This window comes from Scyliorhinus torazame, chromosome 14, assembly GCF_047496885.1.
Source record: "Scyliorhinus torazame isolate Kashiwa2021f chromosome 14, sScyTor2.1, whole genome shotgun sequence".
NCBI lineage: Eukaryota > Metazoa > Chordata > Chondrichthyes > Carcharhiniformes > Scyliorhinidae > Scyliorhinus > Scyliorhinus torazame.
Genome location: NC_092720.1, coordinates 218,129,407 through 218,154,085, shown reverse-complemented (window position 1 = coordinate 218,154,085; position 24,679 = coordinate 218,129,407). Strand labels below are relative to the sequence as shown.

Below are 24,679 nucleotides of genomic sequence, written 5' to 3'. Positions count from 1 at the left end.
GCTTCTTCCGCACGGTGGCACAGAGGTTAGCGCTGCAGGACCTTGCCCTCCCCAACCAGTGACCCAGTGTGTGGGGCCTTCCCCTCCCCCACCCAGTGACCCAGTGTGTGGGGCCTTCCCCACCCCCACCCAGTGACCCAGTGTGTGGGGCCTCCCCCTCCCCACCCAGTGTGTGGGGCCTTCCCCTCCCCCACCCAGTGACCCAGTGTGTGGGACCTCCCCCTCCCAGTAACCCAGTGTGTGGGGCCTCCCCCTCCCAGTGACCCAGTGTGTGGGCCCCCCCACCCTCCCCCACCCTCCCCCACCCAGTGTGTGGGGCTTTCCCCTCCCCCACCCAGTGACCCAGTGTGTGCCCCCACCACATAGTGACCCAGTGTGTGGGGCCTCCCCCTCCCCACCCAGTGTGTGGGGCCTTCCCCTCCCCCACCCAGTGACCCAGTGTGTGGGACCTCCCCCTCCCAGTAACCCAGTGTGTGGGGCCTCCCCCTCCCAGTGACCCAGTGTGTGGGCCCCCCCACCCTCCCCCACCCTCCCCCACCCAGTGTGTGAGGCCTTCCCCTCCCCCACCCAGTGACCCAGTGTGCGGGGCTTTCCCCTCCCCACCCAGTGACCCAGTGTGTGGCGTCTTCCCTCCCCCACCCAGTGACCCAGTGTGTGGGGCTTTCCCCTCCCCACCCAGTGACCCAGTGTGTGGCGTCTTCCCTCCCCCACCCAGTGACCCAGTGTGTGGGGCCTTCCCCTCCCCCACCCAGTGACCCAGTGTGTGGGGCCTTCCCCTCCCCCACCCAGTGACCCAGTGTGTGGGGCCTCCCACTCCCAGTGACCCAGTGTGTGGGACCTTCCCCTCCCCACCCAGTGACCCAGTGTGTGGCGTCTTCCCTCCCCCACCCAGTGACCCAGTGTGTGGGGCTTTCCCCTCCCCACCCAGTGACCCAGTGTGTGGCGTCTTCCCTCCCCACCCAGTGACCCAGTGTGTGGGGCCTTCCCCTCCCCCACCCAGTGACCCAGTGTGTGGGGCCTTCCCCACCCCCACCCAGTGACCCAGTGTGTGGGGCCTCCCCCTCCCCACCCGGTGTGTAGGGCCTTCCCCTCCCCCACCCAGTGACCCAGTGTGTGGGACCTCCCCCTCCCAGTGACCCAGTGTGTGGGTCCTCCCCCTCCCATTGACCCAGTGTGTGGGGCCACCCCCTCCCAGTGACCCAGTGTGTGGTGCCTCCCCCTCCCCCACCCAGTGACCCAGTGTGTGGGGCCTCCCCCTCCCCCACCTACAGGAAACAGTCTTTATTTGGATGAAGGGATAGAACCCTCATCCTCCTGGATTGTTACTGTCCGCGGACAGATTTTCAGGGGTTCTGGGTTTTTGCCCCCAGCAGTGAGTTCTGGATTGAAATAAGGATAGAGTTTCTCAGTGAATGTCCCAGTGAAAGTGTAGATATAGGACTTGTTATCTGAGTTATAAAAGGAAACCTTCCCTCCCTCATAATCCAGACAGACTCGAATCTTTCTCGGCTTCACTCTCAGATCTAAGAGTTTTGATGGATTCTCACAAGCCCAGTATTTATTCTCCTGTCTCAGAATCAATGTCCAGAATCCGTTATCTGGATTCAGGGTGAATTCCCCCTTCCTGTTTACGGATTCCTTGGCCACACCCACATCCCACTCAGTCTTGTTTCCCACCTCCACCTCCCAGGAATGTTTTCCTGATGTGACGCCCTCTGATCCCAGGACAACAGCATAGTGAACAAATCTCTCCGGATTGTCGGGAAGCTGCTCCCATTTCTCAGTGTATCTCACGGTGCTCAGGTCCTCAGACAGGAGAAGGACAGGATGGGCTGTATTCGGGTCGAAGGTGACTGGAGCTGGGAACAGATGGACACGGATAAAATGTTAGTCCCTCTCACTGTAACTTTCACAGCCGGTTAGTGATTGGCAAAATCAGCCAGGAACCAGAATTAGAAATTCATCGCCCGGGGAAGAGTTTAAACAGAGTACAGGGGAAACGGGAAGACACGGGAAACCGGGGAAGGTTTTACCCGGAGATCACACCCTGCAGTGAGGCTGAGGAAACCCCGTTACAGAGAGAGAGAACGAGTGACAGACAGAAAAGGAGAGATGGAAAGCACAAGACATACAGAGAGAAGGAGAGAGTGGGGTGTCATGATATTCAAGTGAACATCACAGCACATACACACACACATAATGATGGACAGATCAACGGACCAATTAGCACACACAACACGACTGCCAATCACAGACAAGAGCATACACAGTACAAAACAAGGAACATGACACTTCCTGGGCAGTCCAGCAGGAGACGGCTCAGGGCAAGGACCCCCATGCCAGACACTCAGACAGTCACCATGTGCTGAGTGCCAGAGTTTGTTATGTCAATAGTTAAATGAAATAAAACTGCGTTGTACCAATCGCAACCGTGTTGGTTCGTCTGTGTCTCAGAGTACCCAACACTTCATGGTACCAGAAGTGAATTAATACCTACCCACAAATCTGCCATCCTGCGCCATGGACACCGTCAACACACCGCAGCCGTTGCAAGTCGCTGGGAACCTCGGCGTCAATTGGACGTTGTTCAAACAGCGTTTCAAACTCTTTTTGGAAGCCAACGAAAAACAGAGCGCCTCGGACAAAATAAAGATCGCCATCCTCCTCACCACCGCAGGTCAGCACGCCATCTATGTCGACAACTCCCTGGTGTTCGCGGAAGGCGAGGACAAATCTAAGTACAACACGGTCCTCCTCAAGCTCGACCAACACTTCAACGTTGAGGTCAACGAGAGCTTCGAGAGGTATGTCTTCCAGCAGCGCCTGCAAGGTAAGGATGAGCTCTTTCAGCCATTCCTGACGCATCTCCGCATACTCGCGCAATCCTGCGGTTACGACACCACCTCAGAGTCCATGATCCGAGACCAGATCGTTTTTGGGGTTGCTTCGGGCACCCTACGCCAGCAGCTTTTAAAAATAAAAGGCCTAACCTTAGCATCTGCAGTTGAAGCCTGTGTCCTGCACGAGAACACGACTAGCCGCTATGCCCAATTTCAGGTGACCGAATCGCCGCGGAGGGGGTCCTACGCGACCCGATCGGTGAGCCAGGTGCCCCACGAGGCTGAACGGGTCCAGGCGATTGAGTTTCTCCCGGCCCGCGGCCCGGACGAGGGCGGCCGTTTCGCGCACATTTCGAGGCCTCCCGTGCTTGTGCGCGCCAAAACCTACAGCAACACTGAGGGACATGATGCGCAGGCGCGCTCGATGCAAGACCGAACTGCGCATGCGCAGTGGCGCAATGAACGCCATGACGTCACGACGTGCGGCAACTGTGAAGCTGCACATTTAAAAGAGCAATGCCCCGCGAAAACCCGACAATGCCTACGCTGTGGCAAGGTGGGCCACTACGCTGCTTACTGTCGAGCAGCTCAACCTATCGATCTTCCACATCTCCGACAACCAATGCGGACCATTCAGCCTCCACATTACGACATCCAGACCGATGACACAGATGACCGAGACGCCTTCCGGGTTGCGGTCATTGATGGGAACCGAGTCAACACAATCAATCCGGGTGATGAATGGTGTGCCACCCTGACGGCCAACCCAAATTCGTCGCCCACCTACTAGACTGGACTTATGAGGCTGTTTACACGTTGAACTCATGCAACCACTGTTGTAACATGTTTATGTTCTTATCGTTACAGGAATTCGTTTTATCGTTCCACATTTCCCCGTTCTTTGTTATGGTACAACCTCGTTATTATGTCACACCCGGCATCGCCCCTTGTATAGAGTTAAGCCCCATGTACATGCTGTAAATATTACACACACACATTTAGCTGCACTCAGTACACATCTCTATTTATAACCACGTAGGCACATAATTTTGTAAAAAAGGGGGATGTCATGATATTCAAGTGAACATCACAGCACACACACACATACACATTGATGGACAGATCAACGGACTAATTAGCACACACAACACGACAGCCAATCACAGACAAGAGCATACACAGTACAAAACAAGGAACACGACATTTCCTGGGCAGTCCAGCAGGAGACGGCTCAGGGCAAGGACCTCCATGCCAGACACTCAGACAGTCACCATGTGCTGAGTACCAGAGTTTGTTATGTCAATAGTTAAATGAAATAAAACTGCGTTGTACCATTCGCAACCGTGTTGGTTTGTCTGTGTCTCAGAGTACCCAACACTTCATGGGGTGAAGCGAAAGAAAATGTGAGGGACTTCAAGGTAAGAGAGAGCGAGTGGGAGCAAAGGAGAGTGAGGGAGAAAGAGAAAGAGAGGGAGAATGAGAGGGAGAGAGAGGGAGAGAGCGAGGGAAACAAGACACAGCGGGAGTGTAAGGTATAGAGGGAGATCGAGTCAGTGACCGAGGCAATTAAGAGAGTGAGATCAAGGGTGTGACCGAGAGTGAGGTAGAGAGAGAGGTAGAGAGCGAGTGAGAGTGAGGGAGAGAGCGAGAGCGAGGGAGAGAGTGAGGGAATGAGGGAGAGAGCACGATCGAGGGAGAGAGCGAGCGAGAGAACGAGGGAGAGCAAGGAAGAGTAAACAGGGAGAGCAAGGGGTAGGGAGAGTTGGGGACGGTGAGCGAGGGGGAGGGAGGAAGAGCGAGGGAAGGAAGGAAGAGTGAGGGTGAGAGTGACAGTGAGGCAGAGAGTGAGGGCAAGGGGAAAGCTAGGAAGAGAGCGAGGGTAGAGAGTGAGGGACCGAACGAGAGAAAGATCGAGGGAGAGTGAGGAAGAGCAAAAATGAGGAAGAGAGCGAAAGGAGAGCATGAGGGAGAGAGTGGGATCGAGGGAGAGAGCGGGATCGAGGGAGAAAGCAAGAGTGAGGGAGAGCGAGCTGGAGAGCGAGGGAGAGAGTGAGGAATAGAGCGAGATAAAGGGAGCAAAAACATGGGAGACTGAGGGAGAGTGCAAAAGAGAGGGAAAGAACGAGGGAGAGAGTGAGATCAAGGAAAAGAGCAAGAGCGAGGAAGAAAGCAAGAGCGAGGGAGAGAGCGAGAGTGAGGACAGAGCATGAAGGAGTGAAGGAGAGGAAGAGTCACAGGGAGGGAGTGCAAGGGGGGAGCAAGAGCGAGAGGGGTTCAGAGTGAAAGGGAACGAAAGCGAGGGAGAGCGAGATGGAGGAATGGTGATCAAGGGAGAGCGAGAATGAGGCAGAGTGAGGGGGAATGTGCGAAACTGAGGGAGCGAGCGAGGGTGAAGGAGAGCCAAGGGGTGGGAGTGCAAGGGGGGAGAGAGGCCGAGGGAGAGAAAGCGAGGGTGAGGAAAAGTGCAAGATAGAGTGAGAGGAAAGATCGGGGAAGAGCGAGGGAGAGGGAGAGAGCAAGCGAGGGAAGGCAAGTGATGGTGAACGTGAGCAAGAGTGAGGGATTGGGAGTGTGAGGGACAGGGAGACCAAGGGAGAGGGAGTGTGAGAAGGGGGAGAGCGAGAATGAAGGAGAATGAGAATGAGGGAGAGCCAGCAGCAGGGAAAGCAAGGGGCCTGGAGAACGAGGGAGCGGGAGAACAAGGGGGAGGGAGAGTGAGAGGGTGGAAGAATGAGAGGTCGGAAGAACGGGGCGAGGGTGAGCGAGGGGCAGGGAGGGTGTGTGAGAGCGAGGGGGAGGGAGAGTGAGCAGGAAGGCGGGTGTGGAGGAGTGAGAGCAAGGTGAGGGAGAGAGAAGGGATGAGAGTGCGGGGGGAGTGATAGCGAGGGGGACAGAGAGAGTGAGGGGTGAGAGTGAGGAGGAAGGGGGAAACCATTACAGACTCAAAATGAAAATCTCGACCTGAAAGCCTCGATTGAAGAAAGCTGTGCTAGAAACAGCCATCTGTAACAAAGTCTCTTTCATTTTACTTACAGCATTATTTTTACACCCATCTTCCCCCCTCTGTGTTTGTCTGTCTTGTGTGAGTGTGTGTGAGTATGTGTGTGATTGAGTGCGAGTGTGAGTGTGTGTGAGTGAGTATCTGAGTGAGTATGTGTGCGTGAGAGTGTGTGTGTGAGTAGAGGATGGGTCGAGTTTAAGTGGGGGGGGTTAGGAATTAGCCAACCTTTTGCATTTGCTGCATATTTAACTATAGTTAGTGTCATTAATACAATTAATTGTTTTTAAATTTACAAACCTGGTGACTGTAATTATTGGGTGGTGAAGGGCCAAAGACTTTGGGTGTTTTGCTCTGAATTATTTATTAATTTAAGTTGTGTTGTTATTCTGGGTCAAGTATGACTGAATTGACGGCGCACTCGCCCAGGGGGTCGTAACAATAGCTGATCTGACAATTCTGTATTTTAACAGAAAACTGACTGAAGTAAAGTCTAATCTGTTACAAATACAATTCTGTATTTAATATAAAGAGACCGGTCCCTTCTACTAATAACCGAGAGAGCTGTTTAATAGCTGGGGTCAGGAAGCTCACACCCACCTGTATTAATCACCGTCAGCATCTTTTTCCACACTCTGTACTGCAGTGAGCCAATGTACTTCCCCACATTTATTAACGGGTAAACCTTCTGTGGCTCTGGGAGAGTTCGCTTCAGTCTGAAACAGGAGATAAAGGTCAGTGTTGGATCATTCCAGGCTGGGCGAGAAATAGGTTAGAAATTAAAATCAAATCAAGGGGGTGAATTTTACCTTTTCTGTAAATCCGGAAATTTCTGTGGAACAAGAACAATTATTACTGTTTGTGTCTGGAGAACATTTTATCACAAAAAGTAAAGTTACAGACTGGATTGCACAGAAAAGTACACTTTAAATGGAGAAAGTTATTGGACTGCCTCTTGCTGTCCTCATTGGACTGTGAGTTACTCTACAATATTACAAATGACTCAATCTTACTGCACAACACAACTCACAGAGTTACAATCCAATTATAAAATCCTCATCAATGTCCAATTACTGGAATTAATTTATTAACACTCACTTGGTGGAACAGATTTTAAATATTGCTGAAAATACAGACATGTTACTGATGGAAAATGACCAGATGAACGGGAATTCCATTGTCATGAAGTACAGGTTATTAAACAGACAGGGTCATTTATATACATGTTGTAAACGTTGAGCAGTCCACAGGGAGAAAAATGTCCGGTTTGTGGACAATTCCAGTTTGTGGACAATTCCGGTTTGTGGACAATTCTGGTTTTTGGACAGTTCCGGTTTGTGAACAATTCCGGGTTTGTGGACAATTCCGGTTTGTGGACAATTCTGGTTTTTGGACAATTCCGGGTTTGTGGACAATTCCGGTTTGTGGACAATTCCGGGTTTTGGACAGCCGGATTTGGGGGGCTGTACCTGTACCAGTGTCCAATAGAAATCACCTAGAAACTGGGGTAAATCTGCAATGTTAGTTTAACCTTCAGTCTTGGGACTCATCAAACTTGTGTTTGAATCTTTGTCTGCAATGATACTACAGACAGAGTGTCAGACCACTCTGTGTAAGCTGAAGCAGACAGAATGAATTTGAATGTCAGCTCCACTTGCTGTGAGTCACACTGAGCTCAATGAGCAACCAGCTGAGTGGGAACTCCATTGTCAGAGGCAGCGGCTTTCCGCTGAGGTCTTAAACCCAGCTCTCTTCTGTCTGCTCAGGTGAAGGTAAAAGATCCCAAGACTCTATTCCAAGAAGAGCACAGGAGTTCTCTCAGTGTCCTGGTCAAATTTATCCCTCACCCAACACTGTTCAAATAGATTCATCAGCATCTCAATACACAGCAGAGAATTCACTAAAGTAAATACTCAGGGGTTCACTGAACTTCCTGGGAAATGCTGAAAATCAAATTGATTTTAATTTAAATGTTTTCAGTGTGGAGACTCTCCCCTCTCACTCTCTGAACATTGAACTATTTAACTGCTGGGAGGAAGCTTCACCTATCTGTGTATCTGACCCTGGAGAGCTCTCTCCTGGACAGAATCATTCCAGCTCTAGCCAGGGAGGAGCCAAGCATTGGAAACATGGTCCTGCCTGGCTGGATCCTGGACTGTAGTTCCCAGTCTCAGACCAACAGCTGGAAATGTCCACTCGGGGGAGAATGGTCTGACCATTCGGAGGGTTCCTCACTCTGGATGAAGCTGATTTTCTTCATTGTTTAATTTGATGAAACTATCCCTCTATAATATTACAGTAAACAAGCTCCAGGGTTAGTCATTTCCGTGTTAAAGAGCCGTCAGTGATCCTGGGTGTGAGACAGAGGAAACCAAATGTGACAGGTGATTGGGGTTGTTTTGGTCGGTGAGTTTTATATTCTAGATTTTGATGACACAACCTGCTCATTCTTCAAGACGGCGAAGGAGAGAAAAATAAATAAACAGTTACCGTTAAAAACTTGATGTTGTCCTGTTCACTCAGCTCTTGTTCAGTCTCCTGAACAGTGACTGAAAGCGATGAGATTTCCTCCGTTATCTTCTCAATCCTCTCCTTCATCTCCTGACTCTTTTTCTCTTTCTCCAGTTTCAGATCTTCCAACTCAATCCTCTCTTCCTCACGGAGAAACTGGTGAAGTTTTTCAAATTGGGCTTTAATCTGTTTCTCTGTCTTTACACTTTGGTCCTTTGGGAAATATCAGTGAGATTGAAAATTAATGAGGATTTTTAAAAGGTTGTTCAGCCTGAACAGTTCTGTTCAGATCAGAATATTCCAGAAAAAAACATTCCCAATCTAGTTAGTTCCCAAACTGGATAATTTATTAAGATGAAGACATGACTTTGATACAGAAAACTATTCCCTCATGCAGTGAAATCTAGTTAATTGATTAGATATAATAGATAATCAATTCGCAGATGATAATTTATTCAGGAGAGGGAGCTCTAACTGAGGATCGAGTTACTGATTTCTCTATTTGGTTTACTGGTGATTATCTTGGATTTGAAACCCCAGGTTTTGGACTCTCTGTCCAGTGGAAACATTCTCTGTATCTATCAAACCCTGAAATAATTATAAAGAACTCAGCTGACCTCACAGCTTCTCTATTCCACAGTCAGTTTAAACTTTCCTGATAGGTTTAACCTCTTAGTTAAGATCATAAGAAATAGGAACAGGGGAATAGGCCATTCGGCCCCTCGAGTCTGCTCCACCATTCAATAGGATCGTGGCTGATCCGACATTCTTCATGTCCACGTTCCTGCCCTTTCCCAGTATCCCTGATCGGCAATCTATCTGCCTCAGCCTTAAATATACACAAGGACTCTGCCCCCACAGCTCTCTGTGGTAAGGCGTTCCAAAGACCCACAACCCTCTGAGAGAAGGAATTCCTCCTCATCTCAGTCTGAAATTGGCTCCCCTTTATTCTGAAACTGTGCTCTCTGGTCCTAGACTCTCCCATGAGGGAAACATCCTCTCGGCATTCACCCTGTCAGCCCCTTAACAATCCAATATGTTTCAATGAGATCATCTCTCATTCTTCTGAATTCCAATGAGTAGTGTCCCAATTTGTTTCACCTTTTCTCATTAGACAATCCCTCCATACCGGGGAATCATCCTGGTGAACCTTCACTGAACCGCCTCTGTTAGTGGGAGAGGATCTCAAATAAATCACTCAACGCCCAGGGCTCCTCCTGGTCCTCGCATCAAACTGTTTATTTTGCCGGCGGGGAGATGACGTCTGTTAAAGTCCCAGACCACCTCTCCGCCGAACAAAGGAAAACATCCATTCTTATACATTTTCAACACAGCTACACAGCTCATTTCGGCTGGACCTTGTCCAATAATATTGGTTGTAGATTACATACATTAGTTATATATACAATTAAATTTGACATGACGTAAAGTGGGTTGGCCCCTTACCAGCCCCTGACTTCATGAAGAAGCCACTCATACTAACTGTTAAAGTTAACTTCCCTGTCTGCATCTGGACACCTTGGGCTGGCGAGGATACATAATGCTCTTTGTCCTGTGGAGCTGTTATCACTCGCTGGTGAAGTACTCCCATTTTTCCCATGTCTGTTTCAATCATTCTTGTCTCCCTGACTAACTCTGCTGTCTGGAATTGAATGATGTTACTTATACCAGTTTGCAACTGAACCCAGGCGAATGGTTGTTCTGGAATGTGGGTAGTTCAGCTAAAAGCCATTTTGTGTCTTTAGTATTGTTAGCTCAGCCTACCGCCATTTTGTGTCCTTTCTGATATTGGTAATTTTTAGTTTACAAAATCACATGCATTGTTTAGACACTATCTATTCCTACAAATTGCCTCTTATACACGTATCTGAGCCAATGGGTACCTTTTGTCTAAGAACCTTCTTTCTAAATCTGACTTCAACAGCCTCCATTGAAATAATATCTTTCCTTAAATAAGGGACCAAAACTGCTCCCAGTGCTCCAGATGTGGTCTCACCAATACCTTATACAGTTGCAGCAAGACTTCCCGACTCTTATCCTCCAACCCCCTTGGAATGCGGGCCAACATTCCATTAACCTTCCTGATTACCTGCTGTACCTGTCTGCTAGCTTTCTGTGTTTCGTGTACAAAATCCCCAAGTCCCTCTGTGTCACAGCTTTCTGCAGCTTTTCTCCATTTAAATAATACTCTGCTCTTTTGTTCTCCTTTCCAAAATGAACAACGTCACATTTTCCCACATTACACCCCGTGTGCCAACTATTTTCCCACATACTTAACCAATCAAAATCTCTTTGCAAATGGCCTGTGTCCCTCTCACCATTTGCCTTTCCATCTATTTTGGGTTTTTTTGCAAATTTGGCTACAAGACATTCACTTCCTCCCTCGGTGTCATTAATACATATTGTAAACAATTGCGGTCCCAGAACTGATCCATGTGGAGCCCCACCGGTTACAAACTGAAAAAGAATCCCTCATCCCATTCGCTGTTTCCTTCCTTCACCCCCAGTCCACCCTCCCCAATTCTCTCCTTCACTGACAATCCCCTCCTCCTTCCATTTCCCTCATTCCCCCCCCCCCCCCCCCCCTTGTCCACCCTCCAAGGATCTGTGAAACATCACCTCAGGGTGATGGGCCTGTGTCGGCACTGTCAGCGAGCGGGTCACTATACAAGGCAGGAGAGTGATGATCCCTCGCTGTGAGGTTAGCTCTGGTGCTCCTCAGTTTATGCAAAAGTCTGATTCTGTCTGTCTGCTGACGGGACCCTCACACCCATCCTCTGAACAGGGTCTGCATCGGGGGCTTTTGATCTTGGATCACTGTGCCCGAGGGGGGCAGAGATGGTGGAAGCGGAGGGTAACAGGGGATGGGGGTGCGGGCAGCCTGCTGTAAATATTAACGTGACAGATTTACTACCTTGTTCCCAATGCTTTGTGCATTAAGATAAGTTCTGGAACCATCCTTGTGATTTCTTTTACACCTACTCCACTGTCTCTTTATAATTCTTATCATAGAGACCAGAATTCTACCAGAATACAGAACAAAATAAGATCAGAAATACCTGAATGTGAATGAATGTTTTCTCATAATCACGTTTTACAGTGTTACATTCCTCCTTCTTGTCCTGGACTGGCTTCAGTGAGGTTCGCAGTTCCTCCTGAACAAAAACATAATTTGTACATCTTTCTGAAATAGGAACCCCAAATTAAATCTCATTCTGTTATTCACAGTGTGAGGTAGATGTTCAGTTCACAGTCTGTGTAAAACTGCTGTTCAGGATACTGGCTTAGACATTGTGAAATAAACTTTGAAAAGTTTCTCAATCCTAACTGTGGCTCATTATTCCTCTGAAATCTGTGACCCACAAATCATGGAAAAGCTGGTCTGACTCCATGAAAATTGTGGGAGACGAGGAGATCCCTACCCTGGAATGGAGCTGCCCAGGTTTGGAGTGCCGAGTGAGGGCTCACTACTCACACCCTTATCCTGAAAATCGGGGGCATCAGGAATGGGGCAGGAATTTTCTTTATTCATTTATGTGATTTGGGCATCACTGACCAGACCAGTATTCATTTTCCATCTCGAATTTCTCTCAGGACGGCGGTTGAGAGCTGCCTTCTTGAAGCAGCTGCACTCCCTGAGGTGTAGGTACACCCACCGTGCTGTTAGGGAGGGAGCTCCAGGATTTGGACCCGACGACACTGAAAGAACGGCTGATATTTTTCCCAGTCAGGATGGGGAGTGACTTGGAGGGGAACCTCCAGGTGGGGATGATCCCAGGTATCTGCTGCTCTTGTCCTTCTCGATGGTGGTGGCCGTGGGTTTAGAAGGTGCTGCCTGAGGAACCTCGGTGAGTTTCTGCAGTGAATCTTGTCGATGGTGCACACGGCTGACACTATTGGAGGTGGAGGGAGTGAATGTTTGTGGAAGGGACGCCAATCAAGCGGGGCTGCTTTGTCCTGGTTGGTGTTGAGCTTCTTGAGTGTTGTTGGAGCTGCACTCATCCAGACAAGTGGAGAGTTTTCCATCTCACTCCTGACTTGTGGACAGGCTTTGGGGAGTCAGGAGGTGAGTTACTTTCAGCAGGATTCCCAGCTGCTGACTTGCTCTTGTAGCCACAGTATTTATCTGGCTCGTCCCGTTCAGCTTCTGGTCAGTGGTCACCCCCAGGATGTTACTAGTGGGGGATTCAGTAATTTTAATGACCATTGTCACAGTTTTGAGTTTCTATCACCAGTTTTACAATTGCTCCCTCCACTAGAATCCAGGCCTGAGTTGAGCTACTGACCACATGTCTACACCTTCACTAAAACTATTTCCACCTCCATCGCTCTCCCGACATCACCCGTCTCAGCTCACCTGATGTTGAATCTCTCATTCACGACATTGTTACCTCCAGACTTGACCATTCTGACATTCTTCTGGCAGCTCTCCCACATTCTACCCTCCAGAAACTTAAAATCATCCCAAACTCTGCTGCCCATCTCCTCACTTACAGTGAGTCCCATTCCCCCATCACCCCTGTGCCCACTGACTGACACTGTCATCTCCTCACTCACAGTGAGTCCCATTCCCCCATCACCCCTGTGCCCACTGACACTGACATCTCCTCACTCACAGTGAGTCCCATTCCCCCATCACCCCTGTGCCCACTGACACTGTCATCTCCTCACTCACAGTGAGTCCCATTCCCCCATCACCCCTGTGCCCACTGACACTGTCATCTCCTCACTCACAGTGAGTCCCATTCCCCCATCACCCCTGTGCCCACTGACACTGACATCTCCTCACTCACTGTGAGGCCCATTCCCCCATCACCCCTGTGCCCACTGACACTGACATCTCCCCACTCACAGTGAGTCCCATTCCCCCATCACCCCTGTGCCCACTGACACTGACATCTCCTCACTCACAGTGAGTCCCATTCCCCCATCACCCCTGTGCTCACTGACTGACACTGACATCTCCTCACCCTAAGTGATCTGGGGTCTATGTTCATAGATCTTTGAAAGTTGCCACTCAAGTGGATGGAGCTGTGAAGAAGGCCTATGGTGTGCTAGCGTTCATTAGCAGAGGGATTGAATTTAAGAGCCCTGAGGTGGTGATGCAGCTGTACAAAACCTTGGTAAGGCCACATTTGGAGTTCTGGTCGCCTCATTTTAGGAAAGATGTGGAAGCTTTGGAAAAGGTGCAAAGGAGATTTACCAGGATGTTGCCTGGAATGGAGAGTAGGTCTTACGAGGCAAGGTTGAGGGTGCTCGGCCTTTTCTCATTAGAACGGAGAAGAATGAGGGGAGACTTGATAGAGGTTTATAAGATGATCAGGGGAATAGATAGAGTAGACAGTCAGAGACTTTTTCCCTGGGTAGAATAAACCATTACAAGGCGACATAAATTTAAGGTGAATTGTGGAAGATACAGGGGGGATGTCAGAGGCAGGTTCTTTACCCAGAGAGTAGAGGGGGCATAGGATGCACTGCCTGTGGAAGTAGTTGAGTCGGAAAAATGCGGGACCTTCAAGAGGCTATTGGATAGGTACATGGATTACGGTAGAATGATGGGGTGTAGATTAATTTGTTCTTAATCCAGGACAAAAGTTCGGCACAACATCGTGGGCCGAAGGGCCTGTTCTGTGCTGTATTTTCTATGTTCTATGTGCACGGGGTGTATTTCTAGATTGATGTTTTTCATCATGGATAAGGCGCTGCTGGGGCAGCACGGTGGCGCAGTGGGTTAGCCCTGCAGCCTCACGGAGCCGAGGTCCCAGGTTCGATCCCGGCTCTGGGTCACTGTCCGTGTGGAGTTTGCACATTCTCCCCGTGTTTGCGTGGGTTTCGCCCCCACAACCCAAAGTTGTGCAGGGTAGGTGGATTGGCCACACTAAATTCCCCCTTAATTGGAAAAAATGAATTGGGTACACTAAATTTTTTTTTTAATTTTAAAAAATGAATAAGGTGCTGCTGGCGGGAGTGGCCGACTGGGGTATTCGGTGGTCGTGGTCTCTGACCACGCAACTCACTGGGTGGATTTCTGGATCAATGTTTTTCCTCATGTATAAGGTGCTGCTGGCGGGGGGGGCCGACTCGGGTATTTGGCGATCGTGGTCTCTCACCACATGCCGCACTGGGTGGATTTGCGGGTGGTTCAGGGGAGGCCCAATGGCCGTAGTGTCAGATGAACTTGGGCTGTTGGTGGAAGAGGGGTGTGTGAGCTGGTGAGGGCTCCATTCGGGCCTATATGGAGGTGAATGATATGGGGGAGGTCACAGCCGCCACATTGTGGGAGGCACTCAAGGCTGTAGTTAGGGGGGAGTTTATTTTGATTCGGGTGCACAGGGAGAGGATGGAGCGGGAAGAGAGGGAAAGGCTGGTCGAGGAGATCTTGAGGGTGGATATGAGGTACTGGGTGGTGCCTGAGGAAGGGTTGTTGAAGGAGAGGCTGAGGCTCCAGATGGAGTTTGGGTTAGTGTCGATGGGGAAGGTGGTAGGGCAGTTGCGGAGGGCCAGGGGGGCAGTTTATGAATACGGGGGAAGACAAGCAGGATGCTGGCCCATCAGTTGAGAAAACTGGAGGCGGCGAGGGAGAATGGTAGAGTGAGGGATGAGGGGGGTATGATGGTGATGGATCTGTAGGGGGTGAATGGGGTATTTGAGGCCTTCTATTGGAGGCTTTATGAGTCAGAGCCCCCGAGGGGGGAAGAGATGCTGAGGCGGTTCTTGGATGGGTTGGAGTTTCGAACGTGGAGGAGGGTCGGGTGCAGGGCCTGGAGGCCCCAATTGGGTTGCACAAAGTGATGGATGGCATGGGGGCGATGCAGTCCTGGGTCCGGATGGGTTCCCAGTGGAGTTTTATCAGAGGTTTGGGGTGGAGCTATGGCCACTGCCGGTGAGGGCTTATAATAATCTGAGGGAGAGGAGGACCTCCCCCTACTTTGTCACAGGCTTCTAGCTCCCTGATTCTTCAAAAGGCTAAGGACCCGGAGCAGTGTGGGTCATACCGCCCGATATCATTGCTGAATGTCGATGCCAAGCTATTGGCGAAGATGCTGGCATCGCGGAATGAGGACTGCGTGCTGGGGTTGATTGGGGAGGATAAGACAGATTTGGTGAAAGTTGTCGGCAAATGTCTGGAGGTTATTGAACGTGATTATGATGCAGGAGGCTGAGGCAGTGGTGGCGATGGACGTGGAGAAGGTATGTGATCGGGTGCAGTGGACGTTTTTGTTTGAGGTGTTGGGGAGGTTTGGGTTCGGGCAGGAGTTTGTGGATTGGGTCCGGTTGCTGTATAAGGCACCGGCGGCGAGTGTGCGGATGAACCGAGCGAGTTTGGGGTATTTTGGGTTACACCGTGCGACGAGACAGGGGTGTGCGCTCTCCCCGCTGCTTTTCATCTTGGCAATAGAGTAACTGGCAATGGTGCTTAGCCATTGAGGAATTGGAGAAGGATTGAGCAGGGGGGCGGGGGGGGGGGGGGGGTGGGGGGGGTCGAGCAGAGGGCTTCGTTGTACGCAGATGATCTGCTGTTATATATTTCGGATGCATTGGGCTGGATTGGGGGTATCATGGGGATTTGGGGGAATTTGGACGGTTTTCGGGTATATATTGAATATGATAAAGACTGAGGTGTTCCCGATCAATACCAGAGGGCAGGAAACGAGATTGGGGAGCTGCCGTTCGGTGGGGACGAGCTTTAGATACCTCAGTATCCAGGTGGTCCGAGCTGGCCTCAGCTACATAGACTGAATTTGGCTCGATTGGTGGAGGGGCTGAAGGGGGATTTTAGGAGGTGGGATGTTTTGCCATTGTCGTTGGCAGGACGGGTGCAGACAGTTAAAATGACAATGCTGCCTAGGTGTGTGCTCGTTTTCCATAAACTACCCATCTTTGCCCCTAAGTCGTTTTTCAGGAAAGGTAATGGATTGATCTCAGAGTTTGTTTGGGTGGGGAAGGCCCCGCGGGTACAGCGGGATTTTCTGGATCGGGTGAGGGGGAGGGGTGACTGCCGTTGCCCAATTTAATTAATTATTATTGGGCTGCGAACATTGGGATGGTGAGGAAATGGGCTGTGGAGGAGAGGTCGGTTAGGGGACGGGTGGAGACGGCATCGTGTAGGGCGATGTGTTTGAGGGATTTGTTGTTGGTGCCTCTGACGTTCTTGCCGGCCAGGTATTCCGTTAGTCCAGTGGTGGTGTCGGCTCTGAGGGTGTGGGGGCGATGAAGGCAGCACTCGGGGTTGGAGGGCATGTCATTGTGGGCGCCTATTTGTGATAACCATAGGTTTGTGCCAGCGAGACTGGATGTGAGGTTCCAGGGTGTGGTGGCAGGCGAGGTTTGAATATGTCGGGGACCTGTTTATTCGGGGAAAATTTGCGGGGCTGGAGGAGTTGGAGGAATTGTTTGAGTTGCCTAAGAGTAAAGGCTTAGGTTCCTGCAGGTTCGGGATTTTGTGAAGCGAGAGGTGCCGTCTTTCCCGGGGTTGCTGCCTCCGGTGCTGCAAGATAAACCTCTGTCGGGGGCCGAAATAGGGGAGGGGAAGGTTTCGGGTATTTACAAGGAACTGATGGAGTGGGAGGGTGCCCGGGTGGAGGATGGTAAATGCAAGTGAGAGGAGGAGTTGGGAGAGGAGCTGGGGGCTGGGACATGGGCTGAGTTTTGCGGAGGGTGAATGCGACCTCGTTGTCTGCAAAGGTAAGCCTCACCCAGTTTAAAGTGGTGCATAGGGCCCACATGATGGTGGCGAGGATGAGCAGGTTTTCAGAGGGGGTGGAGGATAGGTGTGGGCGGTGGGTGCAAGGGGTGGGGGTGGGCCGCGAACCATGTCCACATATTCTGGGTATGTCCAAGATTGAGGGGGCTCGGACAGGGGTTCTCGAATGTGATGCTGAGGCTCTGGGGGTGAGGGTGGCCCCGAGTCCGGAGGTGGCAATATTTGGGCTGTCAGGAGATCCGGGAGTGCAGGGGGGGAAGAGAGGCCGGTGTATTGGCCTTTGCCTCCCTGATAGCCCGGAGATGGATTTTGTTCTGTTGGCCAACTTCCTTCTCTTGTATAACACCACCCCCGATGCCAGTCCTGGAGTCACACTGGCGGAGCTACTGATAGGTCGTCGCCTCCAGACTCGATTAGATTTTGTTTTGCCCAATTTGTCAGGGAGGGTGGATGCTGGGCCGGCCTCCCGAAAGAAGCAGCACCGTTATATAAAAGGAGACGGGTCATTTAACGTTTGGCGAACTGGTCTTCGTAAGAAACTTTGCTTCAGGTTCACTGTGGTTACCCAGCGGGATTGTGGTAAAGTCTGACAGGACCGACGGGTGTGGAAGCAGATAGACCATGCCGCGAGAGAGAGGCCACAACCCCAGTGGCTGAGCAGGTGGAACCAGCAGCATCGCCAGTGTCCCCACAGTGGAACCAGAACCGAGGGAACTGGGGAGTTCCATAAAGGCCCCGCCAAATACCCCTGGAGGTGCTGGAGAGGTGGGGGGGGGGGGAGGGGGGCCCGAAGGAATGGTCGAATCCTCGAGGCGACCACCTGCTGTTGACAACAAAACTGCCTCATTGGTGGAGGAGCTTGTTGGGGGCTGAGGCGGTCCATTAGGCCTAAGAAGTACCCTGACAGATTAACCCTAAGAAAGACTGCTGTGGACTCCCTCCTTTTTTGTCTCAGCCTTTTCTTGTACATATTTAACTGTACATGGCCCATGTTGTAATGATGTTGCTGGGGGACCTAAGGGGGGAGGGATGTGGTAGTACGGCCTCTTTCAGGAACGATCCTCACAATCCACGTGACCAGCTCGGGGTCTATCGTGCGAGAGCGGGCGAACCCCGACCAATGTGGGAAAGCGCGAGGACCTGGGAACGGGGGTGTGGGCAGTGTGAACCCAGGAGTCGTAGAGTAAAGTCCTATTTCAGAGACCTGTGTGCCTGTGTATAGTTAACCTTCACCTTGTTATCAATAAACCCCTTCTGGGTATACAAGAAGCCTCCGCAGCCCTGATAAATATAAGTTGTTGATTAGCTTCTATTAAAGTGGTGTTCAGACTGAAGTGAAATTCCTTCACTTTCTGTTCCTGGTTTCTGAAGCAGTGACACAAATAATAGTTCATCTAAAGACCGAGTAATTAAATAATAAACATTGAGAGACACTCAAACCCAAATCTATGAATGTTCTCTGTTCAGGATTCCGGTATCTGTTTCTGTATTTTGTTTCATAAGAACATAAGAACTAGGAGCAGGAGTAGGCCATCTGGCCCCTCGAGCCTGCTCCACCATTCAATGAGATCATGGCTGATCTTTTGTGGACTCGGCTCCACTTTCCGGCCCGAACACCATAGCCCTTAATCCCTTTATTCTTCAAAAAACTATCTATCTTTATCTTAAAAACAGTTAATGAAGGAGCCTCTACTGCTTCACTGGGCATGGAATTCCATAGATTCACAACCCTTTGGGTGAAGAAGTTCCTCCTAAACTCAGTCCTAAATCTACTTCCCCTTATTTTGAGGCTATGCCCCCTAGTTCTGCTTTCACCCGCCAGTGGAAACAACCTGCCCGCATCTATCCTATCTATTCCCTTCATAATTTTATATGTTTCTATAAGAACCCCCCTCATCCTTCTAAATTCCAACGAATACAGTCCCAGTCTACTCAACCTCTCCTCGTAATCCAACCCCTTCTCTGGGATTAACCTAGTGAATCTCGTCTGCACACCCTCCAGTGCCAGTACGTCCTTTCTCAAGTAAGGAGACCAAAACTGAACACAATACTCCAGGTGTGGCCTCACTAACACCCTATACAATTGCAGCATAACCTCCCTAGTCTTCAACTCCATCCCTCTAGCAATGAAGGAAAAAATTCCATTTGCCTTCTTAATCACCTGTTGCACCTGTAAACCAGCTTTTTGCCAACATTGTATTCCATCTGCCAGACCCTAGCCCATTCACTTAGCCTATCCAAATCCCTCTGCAGACTTCCAGTATCCTCTGCACTTTTTGCTTTACCACTTATCTTAGTGTCGTCTGCAAACTTGGACACATTGCCCTTGGTCCCCAACTCCAAATCATCTATGTAAATTGTGAACAGTTGTGGGCCCAACACTGATCCCTGAGGGACACCACTAGCTACTGATTGCCAACCAGAGAAACACCCATTAATCCTCACTCTTTGCTTTCTATTAATTAACCAACCCTCTATCCATGCTACTACTTTCCCCTTAATGTCATGCATCTTTATCTTACGCAGCAACCTTTTGTGTGGCACCTTGTCAAAGGCTTTCTGGAAATCCAGATATACCACATCCATTGGCTCCCCGTTATCTACCGCACTGGTAATGTCCTCAAAAAGTTCCACTCAATTAGTTAGGCACGACCTGCCCTTTATGAACCCATGCTGCGTCTGCCCAATGGGACAATTTCCATCTAGATGCCTCGCTATTTCTTCCTTGATGATAGATTCCAGCATCTTCCCTACTACCGAAGTTAAGTTCACTGGCCTATAGTTACCCGCTTTCTGCCTACCTCCTTTTTTGAACAGTGGTGTCACGTTTGCTAATTTCCAATCCGCCAGGACCACCCCAGAGTCTAGTGAATTTTGGTAGATTATCACTAGTGCATTTGCAATTACCCTAGCCATCTCTTTTAGCACTCTGGGATGCATTCCATCAGGGCCAGGAGACTTGTCTACCTTTAGCCCCATTAGCTTGCCCATCACTACCTCCTTGGTGATAACAATCCTCTCAAGGTCCTCACCTGTCATAGCCTCATTCCCATCAGTCACTGGCATGTTATTTGTGTCTTCCATTGTGAAGACCGACCCAAAAAACCTGTTCAGTTCCTCAGCCATTTCCTCATCTCCCATTATTAAATCTCCCTTCTCATCCTCTAAAGGACCAATATTTACCTTAGCCACTCTTTTTTGTTTTTTATATTTGTAGAAACTTTTACTATCTGTTTTTATATTCTGAGCAAGTTTACTCTCATAATCTATCTTACTCTTCTTTATAGCTTTTTTAGTAGCTTTCTGTTGCCCCATAAAGATTTCCCAGTCCTCTAGTCTCCCACTAATCTTTGCTACTTTGTATGCTTTTTCCTTCAATTTGATACTCTCCCTTATTTCCTGAGATATCCTCGGTCGATTTTCCCTCTTTCAACCGTCCTTCCTTTTTGTTGGTATAAACCTTTGCTGAGCACTGTGAAAAATCGCTTGGAAGGTTCTCCACTGTTCCTCAACTGTTTCACCATGAAGTCTTTGCTCCCAGTCTACCTTAGCTAGCTAGTTCTTCTCTCATCCCATTGTAATCTCCTTTGTTTAAGCACAAAACACCAGTGTTTGATTTTACCTTCTCACCCTCCATCTGTATTTTAAATTCCACCATATTGTGATTTCTCCTTCCGAGAGGGTCCCTAACTATGAGATCATGAATCAATCCTGTCTCATTACACAGGACCAGATCTAGGACCGCTTGTTCCCTTGTAGGTTCCATTACATAATGTTCTAGGAAACTATCGCGGATACATTCTATAAACTCCTCCTCAAGGCTGCCTTGACCGACCTGGTTAAACCAATCGACATGTAGATCAAAATCCCCCATGATAACTGCTGTACCATTTCTACATGCATCAGTTATTTCTTTGTTTATTGCCTGCCCTACCATAATGTTACTATTTGGTGGCGGATAGACTACTCCTATCAGTGACTTTTTCGTCTTACTATTCCTGATTTCCACCCAAATGGATTCAACCTTATCCTCCATAGCACCGATGTCATCCCTTACTGTTGCCCGGATGTCATCCTTAAATAACAGAGCTACACCACCTCCCTTACCATCCACTCTGTCCTTCCGAATAGTTTGATACCCTTGGATATTTAACTCCCAGTCATGACCATCCTTTAACCATGTTTCAGTAATGGCCACTAAATCATAGTCATTCACGATGATTTGCGCCATCAACTCATTTACCTTATTCCGAATACTACAAGCATTCAGGTAAAGTATACTTCTGTTGGCTTTTTTTTACCTCTGTTCTGAATCTTAACACCTCGATCAGTAACCTCTCCTAAGTTATATTTCCTCTTAACCTTTCTCCTAATTTTCCTTGTCGTTGAACCCATACCTTCATGTAACAACCTGCCGCGTCACTTACCATTAATGTTTTCACTTCCCGTTTTATTCCTTTTAGTATTCCTGGTCCTATTCACTGAGCTCCCCTCAGTCACTGTACCTTGTCCTCTCGCCCTTTTTGATTTTTGACTATGGCTTCTCTGCCTTACACTTTACCCCTTACTGCCTTTTGTTTCTGTCCCTGTTTTACTACCTTCCAACTTCCTGCATCAGTTCCCATCCCCCTGCCACATTAGTTTAAACTCTCCCTGACAGCTCTAGCAAACACCCCCCCATGGACATTTGGTTCCAGTCCTGCCCAGGAGCAGACCGTCCGGTTTGTACTGGTGCCACCTCCCCCAGAACCGGTTCCAATGCCCCAGGAATTTGAATCCCTCCCTCTTGCACCATCTCTCGAGCCACGCATTCATCCTATCTATCCTGACATTCCTACTCTGACTAGCTCGAGCACTGGTAGCAATCCTGAGATTACTACCTTTGAGGTCCTACTTTTTAGTTTAACTCCTCACTCCCTGAATTCAGCTTGTAGGACCTCGTCCCATTTTTTACCTATATCGTTGGTGCCTATGTGCACCACGACAGCTGGCTGTTCACCCTCCCCCCCCAGAATGTCCTGCAGCCGCTCCGAGACATCCTTGACCCTTGCACCAGGGAGGCAACATACCATCCTGGAGTCTCGATTGCTTGTGCAGAACCGCCTGTCTATTCCCCTTACAATTGAGTCCCCTATCATTATAGCCCTGCCATTCCTCTTCCTGCCCAGCTGTGCAGCAGAGTCAGCCACGGTGCCATGAAACTGACTGCTGCTGCCTTCCCCTGGTGAGCCATCTCCCTCAACAGTATCCAAAGCGGTATATCTGTTTTGCAGGGAGATGACCGCAGAGGACACCTGCACTGCCTTCCTATGGTCCTTGCTCTGTCTTTTGGTCACCCATTTTCTATCTCCCTCAGTACCTTTCACCTGCAGTGTGACCAACTCGCTAAACATGCTATCCACGACATCCTCAGCATCGCGGATGCTCCAAAGTGAGTCCATCCACAGCTCCAGAGCCGTCAAGCGGTCTAACAGGAGCTGCAACTGGACACACTTCTTGCACGTGAAGGACCCAGGGACAGTGGACGTGTCCCTGAGCTCTCACATCGCACACGAGGAGCATGACACGGGTCTGAGATCTCCTGTCATGTCTTAAATCTTCGGTTAACTTCAACAATTACAATTCCCCCCCCCCCAAAATAATAATAAATAAATAAATAAACAACGAAGAAAAAAATAAATAAATATACCAATGAAAAGAAAAAGAAAACAGAAACACTACTTACCAGTCACTTACCAGGGATGAAAAGCACCTCCACCCCACCCAGCTTTGAATTCCCACCTAGATTCAAATTCCCAAACTCACTCTTGGTTGTGTCTCACTCTGGCTGTGTCTTCTCTGGCTCACTGGGAGAACTCACTGGGAGTGAGTTTACAAGTTGCTCTTTTTAAATTGTCCTGAATTGACTCCCCTCCCCCACCTGCTTTTAGATCAAGGTAGATTTAAGTGACTGACACTTAACTGCCAACCAGTTATGTGAGTGGGTGGGGCAGCCCTTGTTAACCTACACTGCACAATTCTAGCTTAATTTAAATTAATTTAAACTCCTGAAATTTAAAAGGAGCTGCCTTACTGATTTGATTCAATTCCCACCTAGATTCAAATTCCCAAACTCACTCTTCAAACTTTCAAACAAGATCTCCTCACCTTAAACTCCTCAGCAGCTTCTTCCACTGGCAGCAACTCGTGGTTTTGATGATTTTTTGAACTCTGACAAACCAGACAGATGGGCTGATTGTCAGTTTTACAAAATAATTTCAGCTTCTCCTTGTGACGGCTGCATTCCTGATGAATTTTATCACCTTTATCACTTTTTACAAACATTTCCACGATGTTGGAAAGGGTGCGGATTGGTCTCAGGTCTCTGGATGGATTCTCCTTCCTACAGATGGGACAGGGGGTGGTGTCAGCTTCCTCCCAGTACTGGGTTATACAGGATCGACAGAAGCTGTGATCACAGTCGAGTAAGACAGGATCTTTATACAGATCATGGCAAACAGCACAGGAAAGTTCATCTTCCATCTCGAAGGGCTGATCACCTTGTTCTAAGCTCCAAGTAAAATGGTGATCGGAGTTCAGTGAAAACCTTTCAGTTTCATTTCTGATTCCAGCAGTAACTTTATAAACCACAGCCCAGAAAGGGACGGAGCAAATGAGTAATATAAATAGACTGCAGATAAAAAGGTTTGTTCATTGATATTGTTCAGAGAATCACCACCCTGACAGGCCTGACTCTGTCTCTGATCCTGTAAAAAGGTAGAATCGATTTTACATTATTCGAATACAGAACAAACAGAACAGTGCATCTGGACAGAGTTAATTTTGACTGTTGTCACAGGCAGGAGTGAATGTTAATTCTTGCACAGTCAACAAGACAACAGATTCCTTTCACTATAAAAAAAATGTTAAAAGTTTAAAAGCAAAGACAATGGGTGTTGGATTGGGAAGTGAAGAGGTCACTTTCTAGGTGTTGTGTGGGGGTCACTTTCTAGGTGTGTAGAGGTCACTTTCTAGGTGTCGTGTAGAGGTCACTTTCTAGGTGTCGTGTAGAGGTCACTTTCTAGGTGTGTAGAGGTCACTTTCTAGGTGTTGTGTGGGGGTCACTTTCTAGGTGTCGTGTAGAGGTCACTTTCTAGGTGTTGTGTAGAGGTCACTTTCTAGGTGTGTAGAGGTCACTTTCTAGGTGTTCTGTGGAGGTCACTTTCTAGGTGTTGTGTGGGGGTCACTTTCTAGATGTTGTGTGGGGGTCACTTTCTAGGTGTTGTGTGTGGGTCACTTTCTAGGTGTTGTGTGGGGGTCACTTTCTAGGTGTTGTGTCGAGGTCACTTTCTAGGTGTCGTGTAGAGGTCACTTTCTAGGTGTTGTGTAGAGGTCACTTTCTAGGTGTTGTGTGGGGGTCACTTTCTAGGTGTTGTGTCGTGGTCACTTTCTAGGTGTCGTGTAGAGGTCACTTTCTAGGTGTTGTGTGGAGGTCACTTTCTAGGTGTGTAGAGGTCACTTTCTAGGTGTTGTGTAGAGGTCACTTTCTAGGTGTTGTGTCGAGGTCACTTTCTAGGTGTCGTGTAGTGGTCACTTTCTATGTGTTGTGTAGAGGTCACTTTCTAGGTGTTGTGTAGAGGTCACTTT

At 49.1% G+C, this 24,679-nt stretch overlaps 1 protein-coding gene across 2 annotated transcripts; it reads right to left on the bottom strand.

Moving 5' to 3' along the window:
* Positions 1-1,241: 1,241 nt before the first annotated feature.
* Positions 1,242-23,575, bottom strand: LOC140390512 (zinc-binding protein A33-like). 2 transcript variants are annotated; one of them, XM_072475682.1, is made up of 6 exons: positions 23,201-23,575; positions 11,409-11,504; positions 8,329-8,562; positions 6,648-6,670; positions 6,439-6,554; positions 1,242-1,859 (listed from the first exon to the last, which is right to left on the bottom strand). In XM_072475682.1, the coding sequence occupies exons 1-6, from the start codon at positions 23,573-23,575 to the stop codon at positions 1,282-1,284; spliced, it is 1,422 nt and encodes a 473-aa protein (XP_072331783.1). In that variant the 3' UTR covers positions 1,242-1,281. The 2 variants fall into 2 exon arrangements, with proteins under 2 accessions (XP_072331783.1, XP_072331784.1); XM_072475683.1 differs by lacking the exon at positions 11,409-11,504.
* Between the last annotated feature and the right edge of the window lie 1,104 nt (positions 23,576-24,679).